At 52.5% G+C, this 24963-nt stretch overlaps 1 protein-coding gene across 3 annotated transcripts in view; it reads right to left on the bottom strand.

Moving 5' to 3' along the window:
- The window catches only part of LOC144169291 (uncharacterized), a 183371-nt gene that overhangs the window by 68346 nt on the left and 90062 nt on the right, over positions 1-24963 (bottom strand). For all 3 annotated transcript variants that reach the window (XM_077698368.1, XM_077698370.1, XM_077698371.1), the window contains exons 8-9: positions 8443-8599; positions 7689-7791 (exon numbers count right to left, since the gene is read on the bottom strand). In XM_077698368.1, coding sequence (XP_077554494.1) covers positions 7689-7791; positions 8443-8599 — 260 coding nt within the window. The remainder of the gene's footprint in view (positions 1-7688; positions 7792-8442; positions 8600-24963) is intronic.

The raw sequence follows: 24963 nt of genomic DNA, 5'->3' as shown, positions 1-24963 counted from the left end.
AAAAATAGCTAACCAACTAGGTTTCTCATTAAGGGACCCACGGGCAGCCCTCTAATATTAAACACGGGGGATTTACGCGTCACGAGCGCGAAAGTGCAATAGCGCTAGGCTGCTCCTACGAAATCACATTGCTTGGTTAGGGAAAAGCTTTTTTAATCAACCCCCACGCCATGAAAATGCCGAGTTTACCTGTTTACGGGCGCCAAGACAAATCTTTTTAGCGAACTGAGAACAGGGACTGACAACAAACAAGAAATTTTCAGAGACACTTTAGACTACCACTTACATGTAGGAATGGGAAATCACTGTACAAAGTCACGTGAGTGAAATGTTCTCCGTTAGTGTTCCTACAGGTATTAATAACCTTCGCAGGGAGCAAACGGGCTATCCGAGGACGGGACTCCGGTGTCCTGAACGCTCTCTGTGTTTAGAGAAATAACAGTTGGAGCATTTTAACAAGCATTTTGACAGGAGAACCGAAAGAGACAGAGCAGGTGGCAAGAGCGGTGACGTCAGCCGAGCCGCCGGCGGTGACGCTGCGTTCGCACCGCTTGGATGATGGCGAGGCGTCTCGTCGCTGTTTGTGGGCGTTGTGCCGAGTAGGCGGCCAATTGAGGCGGCGGAACGTCAATGAAGGCGACGAAATGCCGACACTGAGGCAGCAAACGTGGCCGCTGAGACGGTCAGGAGGCAAAGGGGCAGTGAGAAGACCCCGCGCATTCATTTATTGGGTAGTGCAGAGCAATGAGAAGACGGGCGAGCCATTGCACCGGTGCGGGTTTCTTCGTGGCACTGCGCGAACCAAGTGCCGGCGAATCGGCGGCTGAAATTTGACTACTGGCCGCACGACTCGCAACTCGCGACAGGAGACACGGTCAGGCGGCGCACTGCTCCGGCGGCGCGTAGAGTTCCTGTACATGGCGTGGCGGAAGAGTTGCGCGTCTGATTGCCACATGCGGCGGGTTTCAGTTCGACAGGAAAGCCCGCTTTCAGTGCTGCGCACAAGAGCCCGTATTTAGGTAGTTCTGCTCAACTGCGCATCGGCGGTTGCGGAAGCGGCGGCAGCGGCGAACGCTCAGCTGATAAGCAGCCGATTATCGTGCGCCATTTTTTTGTCCGTGCCACTCCTCGCCGCTGCCGCTGGCGCGGCGGCCCGGTGGCAGCTCCTACATGCGAGACGGGTGGCTTTCCCGCATGACCTGGAACTCAAGATGGCGGATGGACGCGCAACTTTGCTCCCCTCGGGAAGCTATACACAGGAACTCCAGCGGCGCGAGCTACCTCGGCATCTGCTGGCTACAGATGCAAAGCCCGGTTTGCACGGTGTGCGAGAACCGTGCGAGAACCGCCTCCTTGTGGGCTTCTAAACACGCGCCCGCACTGGGCCGAGCCTCAATTAAGTTCCCCAGAGAGGGATGACACGCTCACGCAGTTTCAAAGATCCTCCGGAGGATATCCCATTATTTTTTTTTGTTTTTCTGAATCGCGGAGCATGGTTGACGTATTTTTAATGCGCAAGCAATAGGCGGCCTGTAGACCGTCGGCGTCCGTATGGCAGCTACCGACTGCGACAAGTCATGTGGCCCATCAAGCACGCGCCTCAGAAATAATACAAGTGAAGCACAGCAACGCAGGTTTTTCGTCACGGAAGCCGGGGAAGGGGGCGCAGACGTTTGGCCTCATCCCGGGGCGCACCAGTCACCAGCCATCCAGGACGCTCTCGCAGGGGCGCGGCCGCTTCTGATCCATGGTAGCGCCCAAAATGCCGGCTTATCCGTTCGGCGACCTCCGATCGTTCAATTAAACATTAATGTTTCCTCATTAACAACTCATACTAACGACTTCGGTGTCCCCGGACTTTTAAGGACCATCTGTCAGTCCCGACAAAATAGAAAACAAAGCTTTCGCCTTAAAGCTCAGGACTTGATTACCAACACGTAGCTTTAGTATGACGTGCGCAACGTGCTTTCAAGCACAATAAGGTTGCACGTGCCAAATGCGCATGGTCTGAGAGTTATGCGCAATAAAACAGAGACCGAAATGGACTGTTGTGAAAATGGCACGAAACTGTACACCTGTGACCCCGTGACGTTTCCAATTTTGTTCTCAAAGCTACAGGGCACGACGCCCGATCCCCCGCCAAAGCCAATTTTTTCCAATGTACTCGCCACATGTAAACAGCTAGGGCGCTGGGCTGACCAGCGAGCACGGCGGTGCGGCTTCGACTCCCAGTGGCGGTGGCCGTGTTGACTAGGCGAAACAAAACGCGCCCGTGTGAGCACCTCATGGTGCACGCTGAACTACGCTAGGTGGCCCCGATTGATCCTCAGCCAACAATACGGTGCGCGTCAGGGCCGTAGCCAGAGGGGGGTTTGGGGGTTCGAACCCCTCCCGAAATCTTTTCCAGGCAGCGCATAAGCAATACTTCCTGTTACTTTCGGCAAAACTACCCCCTTCCCAAAACCCATAACCCCCTCCGAAAAAAAATTCTGGCTACGGCCCTGGTGCGCGTCATAGGCCAGATAGTTTTAAGCATCGTTGAACACAATTCTAAAGTACAGTATTCCTTAATTTCCCCGCGTTCGTGGTCGGCAAGCGCAGCGAAGCGTCCCTGCCTCCCCAGGAAAGCACTCGTGCACTAACTGGAGCGGCAAGCCAGCCGGCCATTTCGTCCAATTCCACTAAGCCCTTTCCATCAACAGGTACTCGGCTTTTACTGCGCCGCAAGATAAACTTAACGCGGGAGCGCCGAACTCACACACTAGCCAAGAAGAAAAGCGATATATTAATTATTACCAAACGGAACAAGCACACAACTTCAATAACGAAAGTGTTCAGAGCTCCGAACGGGTTCTCCTCGACCGCGTTGGGCTGCAGCGGCCGCAGACCGCATCGTCATACATTTGCCGAGCCGGACCACTGTCGACTTCCATTATGGACGCGAGCACTCATACGTGAACCACTCGGCGCAGCTCCCGGTGAAAAAACAAGAGGCGACGGGAAGGCTGCGAAGGAACGGCCCCGTGATGCAACTTTCATCAGTGCTCGGGCGATACAGCGGCACCGCTCGAGGCGTGGTGGTGGGGCGTCTATATAGGAAAGACCACCGGCGGCCCGGCGTTGTATTTTCGTGCAGGCGGCTGAAAGCGCCATTACGTTGATGCGCTCTGGGAGCGAAAAGACAAGGGGACGGAAGAGGAGGGAGAGCGTTCCACTCGCGTTGACGAAGCGGAGAAGGAGGTCGATATCGCAGGGAACGTCGATCAGCGGAGCCTCAATAGTTAACGGCCCAGGAAGAGGAAGAGGGCAGGCAAGCTCGGGGGGCGACAGTGAAGGAAGGCTTAGCTGTCCCGTTGATCTCGCGAAAAGAGCCGACCCACACATTCTCGATTCTCCCAGATGACAGAAACCGCCCGGGAGAGAACACAGCCAGGACCCAAAAAAAGGATAGGAAAAGGGGGATAAACCCGACACGAGACAGAAAAACGCGAACCGTGATGAGATGGAGCAGAGAAAAGCGCGGCGCAGACGGCCAACACACACAGCAGCGGGATCCGACGATGCATCGCAAGCAGACGCCGTTCGTATATAGCACAGACGTCTCGGCTGTCGGACTCGGATAACAAAATCGCCCGTTGCGAATTCCGCGCGCGCAGACGCCTCTCCGGATAGTATATGCGATCGCACAGATGTGCCGGGCACGCCGCTCATTGCTACGCGACAGAGCGAGCCCCAAATGGCGCCGTTATGCAACGAGCGCGTATATCTTACCCAGCGGCCACTCCGTATTTCTCCCTTTCCGCTTCCGATTCGCTGACCGCTTTGCTACAGGCCTGCATTGCTAGGCCCCAGTTATACTGGCCGACAAAAGTACCATCTTTGCAGGACCCTGCATTATCCCGCCTGAAGTTTGATACGAACAATGCTATAGACGCTCTTTCGCATAGAACACTCAGATTCATCAATTTTTAGCGAATATTCGCACCAGCGACGTCACAATTCAGTTCCCCCACCGCACGAAATCGCTCCGGAATTTGCTTCGTTCTTTTTTCATACGAGAAAACACAGAGAGGGGCTTCCTCAGCGGAGAGGAATTGGTGCATGGTCAGGGCGCTTTCAATCGGTCTCTCTCATCTGCCTGTCCAGAGCAGTTCCTGGACAATACAGAACTGCCCTCACAATAGAAATTATCCGGGAAAATAAAATACGGAGGCACCCTGAAGCAGTTCTGTGCAGTCCAAAGAGGCAAATAAAAGATGCCCAATGAGTGCATAGGAAACTGTGCAGAAGAAATCCGGGGGAAAGGGGGGGGAGTGAGACGGTTACCCCTACCACAAAATGTACGCAAACGCGCAGCTCATTTGGAACCGACGCCTTCCCTCGGTTTTCGCGAAAAAAAGCTGCACCCTGCCTCGGCACACGATCGTACACGGCAACTGGTTTGCAGCAGCCGCACTTATGACAAATCGCGGAGGCCGACGCAATTTCAAGACTCGGGGACAAGTGTGAGCGATCCATGTTGCTGGCCTTCGCCGACAACGAACTGCCTTTTTTGGCGGCGCTATCTAGTGACTCTTCTCATTTTTTTTTAATGCACAAATGCGCAGTCGACGGTGCTTCAGTCAGTCTGCACAGTGGCACAACCGATTTAGTTGAAATGTTGCATTCTGCGTGTACGTTCTTTTTGTCGCTCGCGATTCTGCTTCCGCGATCGCGTGCTCACGATATGGACTACCAACGTGCCCAGAATGCTGCCCCCTCTGAAGCTGTAACACAAAGCGTGTGGTCAACAAGCGCAGTAAATGCCGTGTAATAGAAGACGACAAAACCGCGGCAGCCTACCGGCGACGTCCCACACTGGTGGCGCCACGATGTCCTCCATGCCGATACTGGAGTTACAGTGGACTCTCGCTAAACGGAACTTCAAGGGACCGGGAAAATGTGTTCGTTTGTCAGAATTTCTGCTTACAGAAAGAACCGGTTCGGCATTGCGCGATGCGAAATCTAGGCAATAAAAAGGAATCCCGGGCCATCTCCGCTAACGTGAAACCTGGGGAGGGGCGAAGCGTGCAGTGTATAAATGTACTCAAAGATTGTAAGTGTCTCTCTTTCCACACGGCGCGCGCTGATTGGGCGCCGGAGAAGCGCCGGTGGGAGGAGCAATCGCGCGCTTGCTGAGGCGGTGGCGCCCTCCCTTGTGTCGAACCGGATTTAGGAAATTAATTGTCACAGGCTGACTGGCCGTAAGTTGTCTTCGTGTCACACGCCGCAGCATGCTAAGAAGTATGCTTTACAGGAGAAAACCTGGCGTTTGAAACCAATTTCGAGAGGTAATTTCACAAATTTCTGCTAATAATGCAACTAAATCCTGGTTATTCTTCAACTGAGATTAGTTTAAATCATGTGAGTTCATTTTGAACTCGTTTCTTGACCATCGTGTGACAACTTGATTTGCCGTAAGTAGCCTACATGATGCGACAAGACACGCCGACAGCCCAGCCCTTAAGGTGCTTCGCCCCTGAAACGGTACACTATGCACCTATATAGGCCCGAGGTTTATTTCACAGACGTAAGAAGTAATAGTTGTCCCAAGCACTAAATACTTCAATTAAAGACAAATATGTCCATAGTCCATTAGCCCACTCACTCATTCCACTCCTTGTAAAATACAGTCAGAACTGCGGTTTACTGGCCAGTGAAAAACGGTTTTATATTTGCTGGTGTGCTCTCGCAGCCATCGATCGTTCTCTACAGACTTCGCAAAAACAGCCCCGAACTTCCTTGTCGTCGGAAGAAATTCGTTCAAAGATAAGTCGCCTACAATACCGAAGCACACCGCGACCGCAGGCAAGCGAGCATGAAGCCAAAAATCAAAGCCGCTTTCTTAATTGAGAAAGACGGTTAAAAGGCGAAGCTTTCAGAATCACCGTGTCGCAAAGGAGCAGTCGGATGGACATCGGCTTCACAATGCGAGGGACTCCGGCTCGAGTCCGAACACGCGGTGCGTTTCTTGCTTGAGGCGCTTCACGTGTCTTGGTGGAAACCCGTTGTCAAAGTTGGCTTTCTTGCAGTTCGGTTCGGGCGTAACGATTTGGATTTTGGACTCGACTTTGGACTTTGAAGGCACTGGCTTTCGACCAGAGAAAGCTTTGCGTTTCAACCACCTGTAACTTCAACACGATCCTAATCGTCGTCGTCGGAGAAAGATGGCTTCCTTGCAGTGCGTTTTGGAACAACGTCGCCACCAGTGAGGCATAGAAAGTTTCCCTTCAAATAGTTGAATTTTAGAGTCCGTTTTCGGTAACGTTAAGCGGTGGTCGTCGGAAAAGTTGATCTCCGGTAAACAAAATTTCCTGTTTCCCTCAAACAAAACCAGCCAACTGCGAGTCCCTTGTTCCATTTGTCGAGATTGCACTGTACTTTGAGAACGCGGATATGGTTTCGTAATAACGCAGAACCGCGTTCGCGTATAAAGGCCTTTCATACAGGATGCGACGGAGTAGAGCTTGAGCTTCCATTACACGTCGAACGAAAAGCACAGATCAGAGAAGAAGCTTAATAACTTAATCGCGCATATGTGCCGCCGGGCACAATTTTCGTTTAAAAACTGTAGTGCTTGCCGACAGACGGAGTCCCCCAAAACTGCGTTAGCTTTCGGAACGCAATTTTCGTATATCAGCCAGCATACGTTTTGCCTCGCGGATTAATTCCAAACCAGACGAGGATCGAACAGTCCCTGGTCCCTCTCATCGCGTCGAGGAATTGTGGTAAAATCAATTACACTGTACATCGCAAATAAACAGAGAATGGACCTTTTTCCAATGGCGTAGCCCTCTGGCGGCGGCCGCCCGAACCATACATGGGGGATTATAAACGGACACGCCCCCCCTTTTTTTCCCACCTACCTTACGCAGTCGCGGAAGCCGTCTCAGGCGTCACGCACGGTTTTGGTGGCCCAGAAATTTTTAGATGGCAGCCGTAGCGCCTACCTGACGGCCGCTTTCAGGGCTCAGAAAACGGAGTAGCACTTGGCTGGCTCGGCGGTCGCAACTGGCTAATCCAATATGGCGTCGTTATGTTTACGTTTTGCTCCCCAATAATGGCAGATCGGTCGCTGGAAGCGAGAGTAGCACATGCACAGAGCTCTAGTGGAAAAAGGTCCACAGCCGTGATGAGAGCGGTTGCCCGCCCACGACTCTGTCGAGAGCGACTGCATGGCTGAGGGGAACGTTTGGAGGACGGATGCGGATTGCAGGACATGCTGGCTCCCCACAAGGCCGGATGGCTCCCCACGAGGATTATTCCGACGGGCACTGCTGATCGCTGGCGTCAAATGCATTTTCAACGATCGCCGCGGATAAGTTCTGACTGACAACGCACGCAGAGGTGTGGCTTAGACACTCGAAATAATTTTACTGCGGTTGAAAACGACGTAAGCAAGTTTGTCGCGCGATAGCTCGGTATCTGCGCCGAAAGCGTGCACTGAACTTGGTTGCGGCCAACGCCTCGTTGTATCGTTTTTTGATTCCCCTCCCCCCTCCCTCCCCACAGAGCGATCGAGCATGGAGACTTTCACTCGGCAAGCGCTCGAGGACCAGGCTTGACCTTCGCTCAGCTTGAAGGTCAGATGGACGGTACGAGCCGTGTTCTCGCTGCAAAAAGAAGAAAGGTGGCGCACTGCTACTCACCATCGGGCCTGTACTGAACCACCATGGTGACCGTGTGACCGGCCCCCTTGAGGGCAGCCGCCGCCTGCTCGTGCGTCGCGTGCCGCAGGTCTACGCCGTTCACCTGCATGCGCGCAATGCGAGATTCGTGGACGCCACTCGTACACTCGTGCGAGGAGAGCGACACGCACGCAACGTCACACCGAGCGTTCGTAGGCATACTCGCAAGACGCCACGTGACTGGCGTTAACCCAGGGTAACCTGACAACTCACTCTGGAGATTTTGCAACGGCCCCCCGCTGAATGGGAGGGTCGCCAGGAGACGGCCGCGGGAGCATAATAAAACCGCGCGCTTTCAATCTGTGTTCAGACAGCGGCAGTCGACCGGAAAGGAAAACGTGGCCGCTAAACGGCGCTTCCTCGGGGTGCACATATGCGCGACACGCTTCCGGCCAGCACTGGGGGAGTTAATTTACGGCAGCGAATCCCGCGGGTGTAATAAAATGTACGCGACTTCGGGTGCCGCGACGGAGGCAAGGAGCGTTTTTCCCTTTGCATGATATAAATGCCCCCATTTCTACTTTGGGGAGTCCGCGCCCGCGTTGGTGGGAATTACCCCTCCCCCCCTCTTCCACCAAACGCTTCGTGCGCTGACGGCTGAGGAACGACTCCAGCAGTGAGCACACACACAGCCGCGGCCTGCCCCGAAATGTCACGTTCGCGCTGAACGGCCGTGGGACACAGCGCCTGGGGTGGGGAGAAGGGGGTGACTCACAGAGAGTATCTGGTCTCCGCGCCGCAGCTCCCCGCTTGCGTCGGCGGGTGCCCCGGCCAGGATGAAGGAGATGAAGATGCCCTCGCCATCCTCGCCGCCCACGATGTTGAATCCCAGCCCCGTGGGACCCTTGGCCAGCACTACCTTGCGCGGCTCCCTGCGTGGTCAAGACAGGTGGGGAAGGGAGAGGTTATGCGCTGGAAGAATTGACTGCGCTCACAGTGGTCGCACTGAACCTGTGAGTTCGCGACCACGAATTGAGCGTGCAGCTGCAGCCTTCCGGCAACGACAGAGACGGCAAACGCCACCCTCTCCTCGGTTGTGTCAATGTTACATTTCACATGTTTAGCACTTGTGACTGGTAGCAGCAGCAGCAGCAGCAGCGACATTGACAAAGATCAAACAGAAAACACGCCATATAAGTCATTTGAAGCGATACAAGACATGTGACGCCATCTTCGCTCCTAACGCAGTGCGAGAACAATACCCAATTAGAGGCAGAACGCGTTGTGCAATGTTGTTCGGTGTTCGCGAACCACCGCACCTTTTTTCCCCTCTCTTTGCGACACGAACGCTGTGCGTAGCTCGAAAGGGCAGTACTCGCGCACAGTCATGAAACGCCGAGCGAAAGGTCGACGGAACGGTTTAGATGGCTGACGCAGCCGGCAATAAAGTTTTTCTTACCCGCACACACTGCTGTGGCCGTTTATAGCGCGGTCGTGATTAACAGGGCGCCAGCCTCTTTCTAAATTTATACGTCATTTCTTTCCGCCGTTACCATTTAGATTATTGCATGGATTTTTCAACGCAAATTGCAGTGTTCATAGACGCCACGAGGAGGCTTGTAGGCGGTAGCGTATATCGACCACAGCCTAGCTTGATTTATTTACCTGCTTAGGAGTGGATGAACTCCCGTGGGTGTAAACCCCTCCCTCCCCCCCTCTCTTTCTCTCTCTCAAGAAAAAAATCGGGTTACGTCAATGCTAAATATGCCGTTATATCAGCTATAACCCTCATTGCACGCGGAAACGACGTCGTAACTGAATTTCGGAACATCTACTAGCGCAGTGTGTTGTTACAGGTCCCGCAAGAGGTACAACGTTGACTGCAAAGAAATGAAACAAAAAAAAAATGCATCGACCGCTAAGACAACTCGGCAGCAGCTACTCGTAAGCGATGATTGAAAGTTTGATGCATACTTGTTACCTTCTAGCAGCGGGGAACTCCATTACCCGGTGCGCAAGCAATACACTCTTATAACTGCAAACCCACTCCTCAAGCACAGATATTAAATCGCACGCTCCCATCCCAGGACGTGCTTTAATTACCTTAGGAGCATTAACGCTCTTCCATCTCCTAATCAAACAGTACAGAAGGGAGAAAAAGCTCGCTCCTCTAGTAAGCGCACGTTTTCGAAGAACCCGGAGTTACTCCTCGTGTAAGGCAGGATAACGAGCCACCGGAAGCCCGCGCCTGCAGGCATTAACAGTAAATCGCGCCATCTGACGATTCGAAAAAGAAAAAAACGAAGTTCCCTTTCCCAGTTCTCTCATCGTCTCATATTTCTCGAGCAGACCAAAGCTAACACAAAAATTGAGAGAAAAAAGAGCACGGGGGGAAATGGAGCGGAGAAATATTCTTCGGCAGCGGCGACGAAGCCGCCCTCAAAGCGCCAACACGCAAGCGCGCGTTTCCATCAAAGCGACCCGCCGCGGGCGAAGCTCGGGCCCGGCGCAAACGAAGTTTTTTCGCGCGTGTATCGCGCACTACCGCTAGCCGTATGTGATCGCAGCGTCCCCAAGGCAAAATGGAAAACGCGGAACGTAGCGAAACATAGAACCAAAAAAAAGGAAATCCGGCAGCACAAAAGCAGCTTCGGCTTCGTGACTACTGCATCTCCGCGACGCGCTTTACCTGCCGCTCGCCCAGCAGCTAGCAGAAGCCCTTTCCGCCAGTGGCGCGGGCGTAGCCCCAACTTGCGCCGCGCAGGCGTGACGGATAGTTGCGTGCACAGGCTTCGATATTCGTGAGCTGCAGCTTCGCGAGCAAACTATAAAGTCAACGGTAGCGGGAGGGCAGGCGGACGAAGTCCCTGCAGAATGAACTGGATTGGGGAGCGAATGACTGCGGCGGCAACGTCCGAGAAGTCGGCTGTGGGGAGAAAACCGCCCTTGGAATTCCAATAAAAGATGCAGGCAGTGCTTTTGCGCCTTGATACGCGACACCTAGAGAAAAGGAAACTGTTTCATTTATTTTCATATAGGGATGCGACAGCCGCACTTGGTGAAGCGCAGGAATCTTCTCGGATCCTGAAAACTCGCCGCATGCCTAAAATGAACAGAGGTGTGAGTGTTGGCAGTGACGCAACTCCACAGGAGGCAGCGTAACACAAAAAGCGAAAGAACGAAACCTCGAAAATTTTTTTCTCGCTTAAAACAAAATTGTCTATTCTGATATTGTGTACGTTAAGCTACAACAAAATGAGCTCAACGACATATATCGCACGTATTTCACTGCGATTCGAAAGCGCAAAATTTGCGTCCGAATGTACGAGAAAAGTGCCTTTTTCTAGGAATTTGAAATTTATTTTTACAAAACAAATTTATGGCGGCTGTAAAAATATTTCTATAAGGAAATAGACCAAGTAGCCTCACTTGCAATTTGTTTTCCGTTCGCGCCAGCTTGCGGAAGATATTTCAAAAATATCGTTGAAATTACGCCATTTCACTTGCACTTGTTCACCAAAAACAGGGGTCAAGTATTTTTCTAACGACATCGCATTTGAATTGACAGAAGAGACCAGGAAACACATGTGCCACAACTACAGTTTTAGGTTTCCATCTAATCCAGAATATTTTAGATATATATACAAACTTGACGTAGCTTTCACAAGCACCGCCTATTTCAAGGGCTGCAGCGCGAAAAAAAAAAAAAAAAAATCCCGCGCGCAATATTACAGCCACGGCTTTTCGAGAACACGGTAATCAAGAATTTTTTTTTTTTTTTCCAGAAAAATTGGAGAAGGCCGAGCGCCAGACCCGGGACGTTTGGCGTGAAATGAGCCACCTACGAGCCACAAGGAGCCGACGCCGTGTAACGTAGCGCTGTACTGCACGGAACTACACTAGGCGGAATGCAAAAAAGCGCGTGCCCGGGAATTAAGCAGGCGCGTTTCAGCCGAAATGCGGAAGAATCGATTGCTGACTTACGCACTTACCACCGACTGCCGATCTACCGCCTCGCACGCACATAAAACGGAGCGCTAAGAGACAAAAAAAAAAAAAAAAAAAAGAACGACGGAAAATAGGAATTGGTGCCAAACGTGCGCACAATGCCTACGCCGCTACCGGCTGTTCAAGCAAAGGAAGAAAGAACCCCGCGCTACCTGCGGAACGGCCTCGGTTCCCGCGCGGGAGGGGCTGCGCGGGCGTCTGAGTAAACAAGAGGCCCCCGCGCTTCGAGAGCGTTCCGCATGAACTACGTCAGCCACAGCGGCAAACGATACACTTCGATGGCTGAACGCGGAGGAATAGAGTACGGATAGTGCCAAAGACGAGTATACGAACGAAGTGCACCGGAGCTGTTTAGATCGAGTCTTTTCGTCCGTCTGCTGTACGTCGGGCGTCACGCAGGGGTTGAAGCCGGTTCTCAGACCCACCGATAGAGGACGCAGTGGTCTCGCCGTGCGGGCTCCTCTCCCACCCGCTGGAGGAGGGAGAGAGGAGGGAGCCTCCCGCCGCTGACGTTAGCTGCGGATTCCTTTGCGTGAACCGTGGAATTTGCGCGGCGACGGCACTGAGGTAATCGGGCAAGCGCCCGTTGACACAGCGGAGCCTATACAAGAGAACCACAGCTCTGCCGCTTCATCAGATTTCCCACTGGATGGAACAGGGTACGAGTCCGCATACGTACTACACCGACAGTTATTTTGAGCTTATAATGCGACGGCTGCTTACATAATCGTTGCCTGCCGAGCCTTTCTACCCTAGCCGCGGCGATGCGGGGTCGACTCTGTCTTGACAATCTCTAGGCCACTCTCGAACTTGCGCCAAACAGTGCAGTGCCGGAAATTCGATACGCCATGACGCGTTCAGAAGTAAAACGCGCCTCGGCGTTTTACAGCGCTCAATTGCCTGCCCCCTCTCTTTCTTCTAGTCGTGTCCAGAGACAGGTTTAAACCGGTAGCCGCAGAGCGCGCACGACAAGGGAGAGAAATGCCACGAGTCAAGTATACTTCTACCGAAACTTTATTAACTTGCACCACATGTTCTACTCCGTGTTGTAGGTGCTAGCTCAGCTGCACACGATGCTGAGTTTAAAGGAGACAGGGAAGGGTTCGTATACGAAATCGCCTCCAACCCTCCAAACAAAAACACTGCGGTTGATTTCTCTGTCATAGGAATCAGCTAAACACGAAAGCGAAATTTGCAGCGAAATCTGCAGGTGAGCATGATATGCGGGTCGGCGGATGCCTTGTGGGTGTACTTGGCGAGTGACGTCCTGCCGGCGGGTCACTTCGGCAAAGGTGCACTGGCGTCATTTCCGTGACAGATATGAAGTCAGTGAGATCTTGGTGTATCCCGGCATAAAACACTGTCGTGTTAAAATATAAAACCCGAAAACGAGCAACTCTAACTATGGCGTACTCTTTAGTACTAAAGGTTGCTTCCCCGCAAGAAGACCCTGTGTGCAGGGGTGCACCCTTTACAGGCCGCTTGCTTCGTTGTCACTGGCGTCACTTCCGTGATGAATATGACGTCACCGAAATCTTCGTGTATCCGGGAATAAAACACTTCTTAAAAACTACCCATAGTAATGCTACCTACTCGTGCGCTCAAAACACCCGCCCCATCTTAATCCCTATATGTCTACGGAAAGGTCGATCTGGATCCGTAATTATGACAGACTTCATGCGAGAACTATTGCTTCCCTCCTGCACACGCACGCAACGCACACCACGGCTACATCGATCAACCACCCCAGTGTGTAATATAACCACTGCGGCTGCCCCAGCGGCCGCACTCAGTGCAACTTCGCTGATGGTCGCGCTTTCCCAGTTACAATATGAAAGCTCAGCTCCACGACCTTCCGAGTTCAACATAATCTCTGGTAAAGCGCTTTCCCGCACCACACGACTCTATTTTTAAGTCCCACGCACACAAAAATGTATCCACACCATTAATCTGTATATATCGATCTTTTGACGACGCCGTGCAAGCTAGCGGTTTCGAGCTCGGGTCAGCAGAGTGCGAAACCGGCACTTCGCCCACAGCCGCCGTTCGATGCGTCAGCAGGAAATTCGGGGAACGAGGGGGGCCTCGCGAACGGGGCGCGGATTTTACCACCGAGGGTGGCGGCCGGCTAAGCATCGAAATTGACCGCGATTCTCGATCGACCAGCGGCAGCAGTAACGCGTGGACGGCGCCTCTAATGACACGCGCGCGCGAGGCGACCGCTTCCTTGCAAAGCGTCCTTCACGCGCGCACATGGGCGGGACGGCCAAGTGCATTCGTTATAAACACGGCGCGCATGCAAATTCTGCAGCCCCTGGCCAGACGCTTTCGCGAATCCCTTAGAGATGAACGAGACGGAATTGCACTCGGTCCATTCAGAAGAATGAATACCCTTAGCATTGCACTCCGCGAGTTTTGACCTCTGGCCGTGAAAGCTGCAAGCTTATAGCCTCCCCCACAGGACAGAGTTATGGCAGTGAACAGATCCAAGGGTGTACAATAAATAGCCTTACCTACGGCTGCGAGTTCAGGCCGTGAAATTTGCAAGGCTTTCACAGGGGTCTAGCTGGTTCGAAAATTCTTTCCACACTATTCAAGCGTTTACTCGCCCTTTCGTTAACGAGGGAAGCGCAGTTTTTCTTCGCGCATCCTCCTCGCACCATTTGTTGACGTCATCTGAGACGGCATACCGGCCCACAACTGGGGCAGAATTTCAAAGACCACCAGCAGCATGATAACGCGCCGAAGCTACACCTGAGGCGTTTTCGCTTTTCGCCTCCACCCGAAAAGCAGCCACCACGGCTAGGATAGAACCCGCGTCCTTGGGCTCACCAGCACAACGCCTTAGCCACTAATGCCCCGCTTCAGCTAATCAAATTGATGCTTTAAAACTGGGTGATGCGCTAAGGCACCCTTGCGAAGTGATGCGAAGCTTGCTCCAGCAGTGTGCAATTATGATTACTACCCTTTGTCCCGTGAAGGACTACGTACGTGCGCTGTTGGTTTGATAAAAACTAAGCCACCACGGCGAGTCCGTCCCAGGGTCAGTTACATGCCCGTAGACGGACAAGCTGTAGGTCGTTTTGATACAGTGTTTAGTTTTTACAACTGCACGCAACTTTCGATGATAAAGGCGCGAAACGTCACACGGCTAAACTTCCGCTACATGCGGAAACAAAAGAGTACGCGAGTTGAACATTGAGATGCGCCAAGCAACATTTTAAAAAATTCCCCTCAGTGTGCTTTCATTAATTCCCACTCAAGCGCCGCACATCTATGCTCTCAAGCACGCGGACACAATGCTCCTGGGCGCACGTTCTCCGTTTACGGCGCATACATTTCAACGAAGAGGCAATAGGCGGAAAAAGAGCCGGAGACACTGAAAAGCAACGGAAACAAAAACGAAAAGGCGTTTGTAACGCTGCCGCAGATACGAAAAGAGGAAAGCGATATGAGTCTCCGCGGCGGGAGATTCACGACGAAGTCATTCACTTAGAGCCAGGCAGAAAAAAAAAGGGTATGTGAGGAGGAGGGAAAAGCAAATAAACGGGAGCGTACGAAGAGAGGCCCGCCCAAAAGGTGGCGCGCACTATCTCTCCTCGGCCTCCCCCTCCCTTCCTTTCCTGCTGAGCGCAGTGTTTTCTTTTTAAGGAGCTCCAGGGGCGATTTGTTTAAGCAGTTACGACTCCGGAAGCATAAAACATGACCGGCACGCGGGGAAAGAAAAAGAGGAACGCGGGAAGAAGGCGCATGAAAAATGCAGAGCCGGGAACGACCGGAGGAGGCCATATTTTTAAAAAGGGAAGCAAATCGCGGCGCGAGGCACGGCATCTGGTTCGCGCCAGATTCTTCGCCTGCAGCGTCTCGCAGCTCCTCCGCCTGCGCTTCAAGACGTGGTTAGCGTCGTTTGCACCCACTCCCTCCGCCTCCCAGTCTCTTTTCCAGCTCGACTTTTTTAATCATATTTTTTTTACACGTCGCGAGAAGTTACGAGCGCTATAGGATGCGGGGCCCAAGAAACTCACGAGGATACCCCGCCTAGGGTGCGAGAATTCATTCCCTTCATTCCCCCTCCGCACGTCGCAGAGCTGATGTCTAACCCCTTTATAGCGAAGATGTCAAGAACGGACGAAGAACTCAACGCTGCAGCTGCAGCAGGAGCAGCGGCTGTGACGAACAAACAAAACAAAAAGAAGCGGGGCTGGAGTGATGGGGGAGGGTATTTTCAATAACTTTTTTTCCCCTGCAACGGAATTTTACAGTGAGGGCGGCTCACGCTAACAACGTTACAAGACGCATTGTGCGCCCACCATTTTTGTCCGCTGCCAGAGACGCGGTGGGCTCTTCGCACGCCCACACACATACACAAGTCGAATTTACTATACGTGCGATCAATTCAAGAATGGGCCGAAGAGATAGACTACGAGGAAGGCAGCGGCGTGGCCTGACGACGCGGAGCGCGTTCTTCCGCTTTGTCAAGCCCAGGAGAACGTGTCACAGCCAATTCTTGTCGCGCCCGAACGGGCTGAGAGCGAGAAGGCGTCGTCGTGGACAGCAGCGAAGGAGAAAAGGCGAGCTGTGCACACCGTGGCTGAACTATGTTGTCACACTCTGCCTGACGACTCGCATTATTTCCCCCCTTGGTAATACCGGAAGGAAAGAAAAAGAGAAGCAGCAATGACACTTGAAATTGAAAAAAAAAAAAAAAAAAAGGACGCATCAGCAGCAACGCACCGTTAAACAAGTACGGAATTGAAGGGGACCAACAGGAATAGAGAGAGAGAGAGAGAGAGAGAGAGAAAAAAAAGAACGGCAAGGAGTTCGGGTGGCAGGAAAGCGACGACTTATACATGACGAAAACGGCAGGCTAAATGAGACCGAACAAGGAAAGACGGGGGGAGATGGGTTTAATGTGGGTGCCCGGCCACCAAAGTTATAGCTTTGAAAGCTTAAATAGGTTCCAAAAGAGCGATGCTACTGTTCGAAAATTGTTTTTGTGCGATACTGCCGGAAAATAGTTGCTCGCGTAACTATGACAGCATGCGCACAACAGGCGTTTGAACGGCACCCTATACTTTGTTCCGACAGGAAATAATTAACGCACGACGAAAACGCGACACGCGGGAGCTTTGGTTTTTAGCCTCCATCAGTAAAGCGGCACACTCCAGCCGGGACCGAACCCGCATCCTTCGGCCCAGCAAGCAGCACAACGCCTAGCTTACCCCCTGAGCCGCTGTGACGGGCGCTCCAAAAAATAAACCAGCGAGCCACTTCTTTCGCATCAAAGTCACGCGTAGAGCCTGCGCGGCAGACAGAACTAAAATCGGTCATTGGAATGACGTCGCATCAAGCGATCACGCGGAGCAGGACGGGGGAGGGATCCCGTTGCTATGGTTACGAAATCGGATAATCGTGGAGGAAAGGCATCGCCAAATGGCCAAAGTGCACCCAGCACCATAACGGGTTCGCCCCATTTCCAACATCCGCAGACAATTTACTGCGGGGCGATCACCCTCTGTTCAAGGATCGTGGGCGAGACAGGTGACAAAAGCAAGCCAACATTGCGGACCGAGCCAATCACCAAGCGTAGAACTTCCCGTGCTGCTGTCTCGCCATTTCTTAAGCAAGACACAACCCTAGTTTGGAGCAGCGAGGCAGAGAGGAAGAGGGTGAGGGGGAGAAATAGAGACTCAGATTAATTATGGCGCAAAACGACTTACCCCCCCCCCCTCCCCCACCCCTCTCACGGAGCCAGAGTCATTCCCCGAAATGACGGTACGACCGAGCAGAGTGGGCAACATTGACTCCATGCACAATATGAGGAGCCCCAATGACCGCAATTTGCGGTCAATTTTCCAGAACCGGGCTTCGTAATGCCGGGGAACAACAAACAAAAGGGGAAAAAATGCAAAACTCGAAAAGTCCGCTCGGGTCATACGTCACGCATCATTTCTCCTCAAGGGAGAAAGAACAGGGCGCCGGCTCGCTGTACGCGGCAGATGGACCGATGACGAACGAGCAGTCATTGTGCGCGGTCGGCTAGCGTCGGCCACCGGCGGCTATTAATCCGGATCAGGCTGCTTGTGCTTTTAACGCAGAAGACGCGCACGACAGACCCACGTGACAAATTGAGCAGCAGAGGTGGGAGACAATTCACCCCAGAATATATATATATATATATATATATATATATATATATATATATATATAGAGAGAGAGAGAGAGAGAGAGAGAGAGAGAGAGAGAGAACAAAAGCAGCTGCAGAGAAGTGTAAAGAGGAGAGGTAAAAAAAGCGAACAGGTCAGAGTGAGAGCAACCGCACAGCAGCAAAATAGAACCGACGACCATCTCAGGGGCACTTATCCGGAGCTCACGCGTGACTCTGGTCTTCACGGGGCCGCAATAACGAAGACAGATAAGCAACACTGGCGGCGAGGAGGACCCACCGCAGCGAAGTAGCAGTCCAGCAAGCACCCCGAACGGGGAAAACACGCAAAGCACCGCCACCCTATCCCCAGGCCCTCCTCCCCTGCAACCATTTCACTTCTGCACACGGCGGAGTCTGGACCTGGCTCGCGCATAAACTGAGAGCCCTCGCTTACGTATCCAAGTGCGCAGCAAACACCCGCAAGTGCGCGGCGGGAGAAAACCAGCGGGCAACCGAGGGCCGTATTTGCGCTGACCCGAGGCCCCATTAGCATTCAGATGAGGTGGCAACGCAGCACTAAACCGCGGCTGGGAACCCGAGAGCTGCCGCATTTTTTACCCGCCACGCGTCCCTTCTCACGTTGCCAGCGACCGCTTCCCCCTTTCGTAATCACCCTGCGTCCTCGTATGACCACGCGTGCACCGTGAGGTGGGAAGATGTGATTCCCCGCTAAGCTCAATCGCGCTGGCGCTCGGCTGCAGCGTGTCGCTAGATCATTTGATCTCTCTCTCCGTACCCCCCCCCCCCCCCCCCCTTTTTTTTGCAACCTGAACCGTGCGTTGGGCTAGACCACCTTCGCGATGAACCAGGCTTTATTAAGAGTAAGAAGACAACAACCGCACATTGTTCGCTGGTTTTCATTAAAGTTATTCTCCCTCTCTCTAAAGCAAGAATTAAGGCAACAGCTTCTTCAAAAACAAGACGCAAAAGCGTAAAGATACGTAGCAGCACCTCATACAGCCTTTGGCACTGATTTCAGAGCAACTAATTACTTAGAGCCAACAGTATGCTGAAAAGTTATATAATAAGAGCAGGAAAACGGGGTGACGTAATACAGGAAGCGCTATTTTCGTTTTTCTCTCCGGCCCATATATATATAGTTTTTTACTGGAAAGAAAAAAAGCAAACAAGGAACCGACGAAGAAGCTATAGTAAGCGCGGCCTGCTCGAACATCAGAGGCGATCGCGGCCGTATTCGCAGAATGCAAACACAATTTACGCACATTCCCTCCCGTATTACCCTTCGTCGTCAGCCCGCGTTCCCGATTCGCGCCGCAGCAAATCGGCGCCCCGCGAAGATGATCGCCGCACAAAGGCGGCGGCGCGCGCGCTATGAGAGGGCAACGGGGGGCGCCCATTAGCCCGAGTCGCCCGAGGACGTTCTCGGAGGAACCGCCCTAATTACCATGCGCACTGCGCTGGGGGGACGCAGCGGACTACGTTAAGAGCTCGCCTGCGGACGGCACGAGACGGACCGGGGCGACGCCGAGAAAAACAGAGCGGAAACAATGTAAGAATCGAACGTGTCCGCCAGCTCGAGAGAAAGAGCGGAAGAACGCGGAACGCCTCGCCTGATCCCGCGCTGTGCTTGTCGGTAGAGTTATTGTTTCAGTTTGTAACATCACCATCATCAACATCACGCTTGTGTCCGCTGCAGAGCGAAGGTCTCTCCAAAGGATTTCTATAGCCAGGAACACAAAAGTAAATAAAAAGCTGGAGGGGGGGGGGGGGGGGGGAGAGAGGCGACCCCCCTTGTTTCTCGCCGTTATCTTTTACGTGTGACCGCACAGCACTCCCGTTTTGAGGGGCAGACGACCTTTTAAGCTGTAATTGAATGGTGAGACTCACCCCCCCCCCCCCCTCCCCAACCGCTGCAAATGACAGCATAGGAGGATCTAACCAGAACAACACCGTGCTCTTGCACTCTTGGCACCCCACTTAATTGCGCGAACGAATGAGGGCAGGAAGAAAATTTTGCGGCTGATTTTCGTGGAAATTACTTCGTTGCAGCTTTTGGATACCGGGTAACACAAAATAAATTCCTCCCTGGCATTCAGTAGCGCTTCTGCAGAACACAGTGATCTTCACGCTAAGTTCAGTGCAAATATTTTCCATATAGCACAAATGTTGCTTGGCGAAGAAAAGGAAGCCGTCAGAATAATGTAAAAAACGAACGCAACTGCTGAAAAAAAAAAAAAAAAAAAAAAAAACAGATGCTGAATTCATGGGAACTCAGCATCGGACTTTGCCCAGGAAGAACCAGCGTACACCCCCCAATTTTTTACCAATACCACGGGAGCGTCGACCGTTCGGTCGATCAGCGCCGCATGCGCACTAAGCAAAGGCCGCTGCTGGCGCCATCTGCTAGGCTGTTGCAAGAGCAGACAGCCACCCCGGATTTTTGCAATTTACTTATCACATTGCCTGCCATACTCAAAATTTTTCTTCGAGACCAGGCACGTGGCGCCAATTGAAAACAAAGTAATCAGCACTGCCAAGCGCAAGGTTCGTTCGGCAACGCTGATTACTCTGTTTTCAGTTGGCGCCACGTGCCTGGCCCCGAATAAAAATTTCTAGTATGGCAGGCGGTGTGATAAGCAAATAACAAAAATCGGGGGTGGCCGTCTGCTCTTGGAACATCCTAGCAGACGACGGCAGCAGCGACCATTGCTTAGTGCGCATGCGGCTACTCTCGCCGGCCGAGTTTGCCATATCACTCCATCATACGGCGCTGAACGGCCGAACGGTCGACGCTCCCGTGATATTGGTAAAAAATTGGGCGGGTGTACAGTAAATCCATGGTTTGGTTCATACCGTACAACGGCCGCTTTACTGCTGCAACACATGACGCCACCGTTGTAGTGCATCGGTGGCTAACATAGGGAAGAAACTTAGCTAATCGTAGACAGGCTCGTCGAGTGTCAAATGAACAGAAGACAACACAGTAGCCCACATGTTCCAATGTCAATCAGAAGTCTACTTTCTTTTAACAACATTGACGTAACTATAGTAATTACGCCTGCGGAAAATCTGTCACAAAGGTTACTTCCCGTCTGTTCACTGCACCAATTCCTGCGAATCGCACTTGACAGCAGTCTGCTAATACATGCACCCAGGTCCGTTTATATAAAAACGGCCGCACTTTAATCGACGATCAAACGCTTATAACGAAAAACTGCGCCAAGAACATAACGGTAAGGGAGAACCCAAGGAAGCCTCCCTCACGCGTTTTCTACGGCTTTAAGCGGGACCTCCAAGCTCGATATAGTCGAGCTATCTATAAGCATCAAAACACCACCGGCGCACGAAGCATGCCATGCACGCACACAACACCGGCAACCGTAACGGACGCAGTTGGCCCGCGGTCTCGTTTCCCACGCAAGAAAAAGCAACAGCGGCCCACACGTTGAGCGAAACGCCGAGAACAAGACGGGCACGACGTTAAGGGCAACGGTAACGACGGACCCCGGTCGGCGTCCGCACTGAAACGACCTTCTCTATCACTGCGCGCAATCGGGCCACTCCTTGTCCGAAAACAAAAGGAACGAGCACGGGATAGGACGACGACGACCGTGGTCAACATTCTGCGCGAACATAGGAAGACGAAAGAAGGAAACAGAGCAAGGAATCAGACCATCAACTGACGCGGAAACCAGGTAGCGCAGAGCTCTTCGCAATACCGCCGTCGTCTCACGTCAAACAACCATCTACATGCCTGAAGAAAAAAAAAACCTACAATGAAAGCCACGCACGCACGGGTAATCGTTAGGCTGGATGATTTTTTCATGCTGCGACTCACGACGCCGTAATGTTCCGCCCCAAGTGTGGAATATGCTTCCTGAGTGATGTGCAGGCAATGAAACTAGACAACGCACACTTATAAGAGGCCGCAAAAGGATGACAGCGCCAAGTTTCGAGAAGAACGGTCAGAAACATGCATTCAGTACAATTTCCAAGCGTACGTGTATTCATCCATTTCGACTGCACACGTAGACCAGTTTCAAAACCGCCCACTCCGGCACGCAACTTCCGTACGGGTACCCCGATAACACCATATTTTTAGCGTCGTCGAATGCATCAGAAGTAGAGTAAAGGCCGACCTCCATGGAGCGAAATGTCGGCGAAAAGGCGGCGAACGTCGCCCGGCGGCGGCCGCTCTGCCGCCGGCGTCGAAAATTCGGCTGTTCGCCGGCTATCTACGCGAGCTAGATGTCGAACGCGCGGCGACGAACGCGACCGGAAGCGGCAAACTGCATTTTGAGGCCGCAGCCAATCACAGCCTCGTACTTCGTTGTACTTCCTGTCCTGTCTTCCGTCGGCGGCGTTCGCCGTGTCACGTTGCATGGAGGTTGGGTGGACGAAAACTGAGCGGCGCGTCAAACCACGGCGTCCGCCGCGCCAAGTTCGCCGAGAAACTTCGCTGCATGGAGGTCGGCCTTAAGGGGGATCGGCGACAACGGCTCCGCCGATTGTCGCTTTTATGCGGACGCACAAGGGGCTCAATCCGGTCAGATCTGTTTGTGGCAAGGAGCGAAGACTCCGAAGCCGCGCCTGCGCAGTGGGGGGACGTGTCGTCAGCGCAGGAGCGCTGTTGTCGCGCGGGCCTCGGAGCAGAAGCGCTCCGTGTACTCTCTGGGTCATTCACAGAAGCCTCAACAAGACTTCACAAACAGAAAGATATCTGCTCACGTGCCTATAATCTCGCGTAAAGACCACGCCTATGGAAAAGTACCTTTATATTCCTTTCTTTCCGGCAACATATCGGCCCGGCGAGCGCAATAGCTTCCAATAAACACGATACACTGAAGCAAAGAAAAGGTCCCCATTTCTTCCACGGCGGTGTTTTTTTTTTTTTTTTAATATTCCCACAGCAGGCCAGCCAGACAAGTAATGGGCCTTATGAAGATCTCGGCTAATAACAAAGTGGCCGACAGAGGCCGCGTCGTAAGGCATTCGCTGCACGCCTAGCCAGCAGCTCCAATTAACGCTGAGATACGATGATGATGATGATGATTAGTGGCTTTCCCTTTGAATCGGGGCGTCGGTTGTCAGCAATCGACTTGCCTGTTTTATTACGTTTACATGCCCTACTCCCAGGTTAACCTATAGATTTGCTTCCTCCCTCCCATTTCTCCCTCTTTTCTGTTTTAAACTCCTCGCCCCCACCCCCCTTTTTTCTCCCCTCGCTGTTCTAAATTCTCGTCCGCATGATTACTCAACCTGCGTACCCATCCCTTCCCTGCTTTTCCTCCACCACCACTCCAGTCGCCTCTTCGCCACCTCTATGGCCTTGAAGTTGAGGTTCCCCCTCGCCCCAAATCCCAAAGCCTCCGCCAGCGTCGTTTCCCCCTCACCCCACGGTGGCCGTATCTCTGTGCAGCTCCTGACAATATGTTCTATAGTTTCTCGATCACTGCCGCAGCATGCACACGTTTCATCCTGCTGCCTGTAGCTACCCGTGTATGCCCGGGTTCTCAGGCACCCTGCCCGTGCCTTGAAGAGCAACGCACTGCCTCTCGTATTGCCATAGAATCCCTCCTTCTTAATTTCCCGTTTCTCTGTCCTATAAGTCTCCAGGGTTTTTTTCGCTTCCATTCTCTCTGCCCACTTCGTCGTCTCTGCTGCCTTTACCTGCTTTTTAACTGTTGTGTAAACCCCGCTTTCCCCTACCGACTTTCCGTACCGCTTGGTCAGCTGTCTGGTCCTCCGTCTCCACCGCGTGTCCACGCTCCTCAAATACAGGTACTTAAACACCCTCGCGGCCCATTTTTCGTCTTCCATGTCACGAAGTCGCTCCTCAAACTTTATCTTGCTCTGCGCCTCCCTCGCCTCGAAAGACGACCAGCCCATATCCCCTTGTACCGCTTCATTTGTAGTTTTACTGTGGGCCCCTAGGGCCAATCTGCCTACCGCCCTCTGATTTACTTCCAGGCCCGCTTGGGTCTCTGACTTCATGCACAGAACCGAATTAGCGAAAGTTAATCCTGGTACCATGACCCCTTTCCAGACTCCCCTTACCACCTCGTATTTGCTGTATCCCCAGAGGGATATATGCTTCATTATAGCCGCGTTCCGTCTTCCTTTCGTCTTAAGGTGAGCCTCATGCGCCTGCGTGTAATCTTCGCTGTTGTTCAGCCATACTCCTAAATATTTATACTCTTTCACCAATGGTATTTCTACTTGCTGCACTGATACTGTTTTGTGCTCCTCGCCGTCATTAAAGACCATGATCCCCGATTTTTCTCTGCTAAAGGATAGCCCTAGGTGCGTCGCTTCTTCACCGCATATATCCATCAAGCCCTGCATACTTATCCGGTTGTCCGCCATCAACAATATGTCGTCTGCATACATTAGTCCCGGAACCCGTTGTTCCACCACCTGCCCGTTTTTCATGTAGGATAAGTCGAACCCCATCGTGCTGACTTCTAGCTTCCTTTCTAACCCCGTCATGTAGATCATGAACAGCAGCGGAGAGAGAGGACATCCTTGTTTCAGACCCTTGTAGGTGTATACAGGCCTATTGTATGTTACCCCCTCCCACACTATTTGCACTTGGTTCTCCCGGTATAGCTCCCTGAGTAAGCTAATGAATTCTGCCCCAACTCCCTCGTCCTCCAGGATACTCCAAAGCCGCTCCCTGTCTACATTATCATAAGCCGCTTTAATGTCCAGAAAGGCTAACCACAAAGGTCGGTTTTGCATTTTCGCCACCTCTATGCATTGGCTTACCACGAATAAGTTGTCGTCTAGTCTTCTGTCCTTTCGAAACCCATTTTGAAGCTCCCCTAATATCCTATTTTCTTCCACCCACTGCTCTAGTTCGAACTTCACTGCCTGCATTGCTAACCTGTACAGCACTGACGTGACGGTTACTGGCCTATACGAGCTTGGGTTTGTCCTGACTCCTTTGCCCTTGTACACTAAGTTCATCCTGCTCATTTGCCACGCGGCTGGTATTGCCTTTTCTTCTATCCTTGTTCTGATGGCTTGCAGTAGCTTTTCCTTGCTCTTTGGTCCTAACTGGTTAATCAACTCCATCGGTATCCCATCCGTGCCTGCCGCGGTATTCTTGGGGACCTT

Source organism: Haemaphysalis longicornis, unplaced genomic scaffold (genome assembly GCF_048455015.1).
Source record: "Haemaphysalis longicornis isolate Haplotype H1 unplaced genomic scaffold, Haemaphysalis longicornis Haplotype H1 scaffold_2, whole genome shotgun sequence".
Lineage (NCBI taxonomy): Eukaryota > Metazoa > Arthropoda > Arachnida > Ixodida > Ixodidae > Haemaphysalis > Haemaphysalis longicornis.
This window is presented reverse-complemented; position numbering and strand designations above follow the sequence as displayed.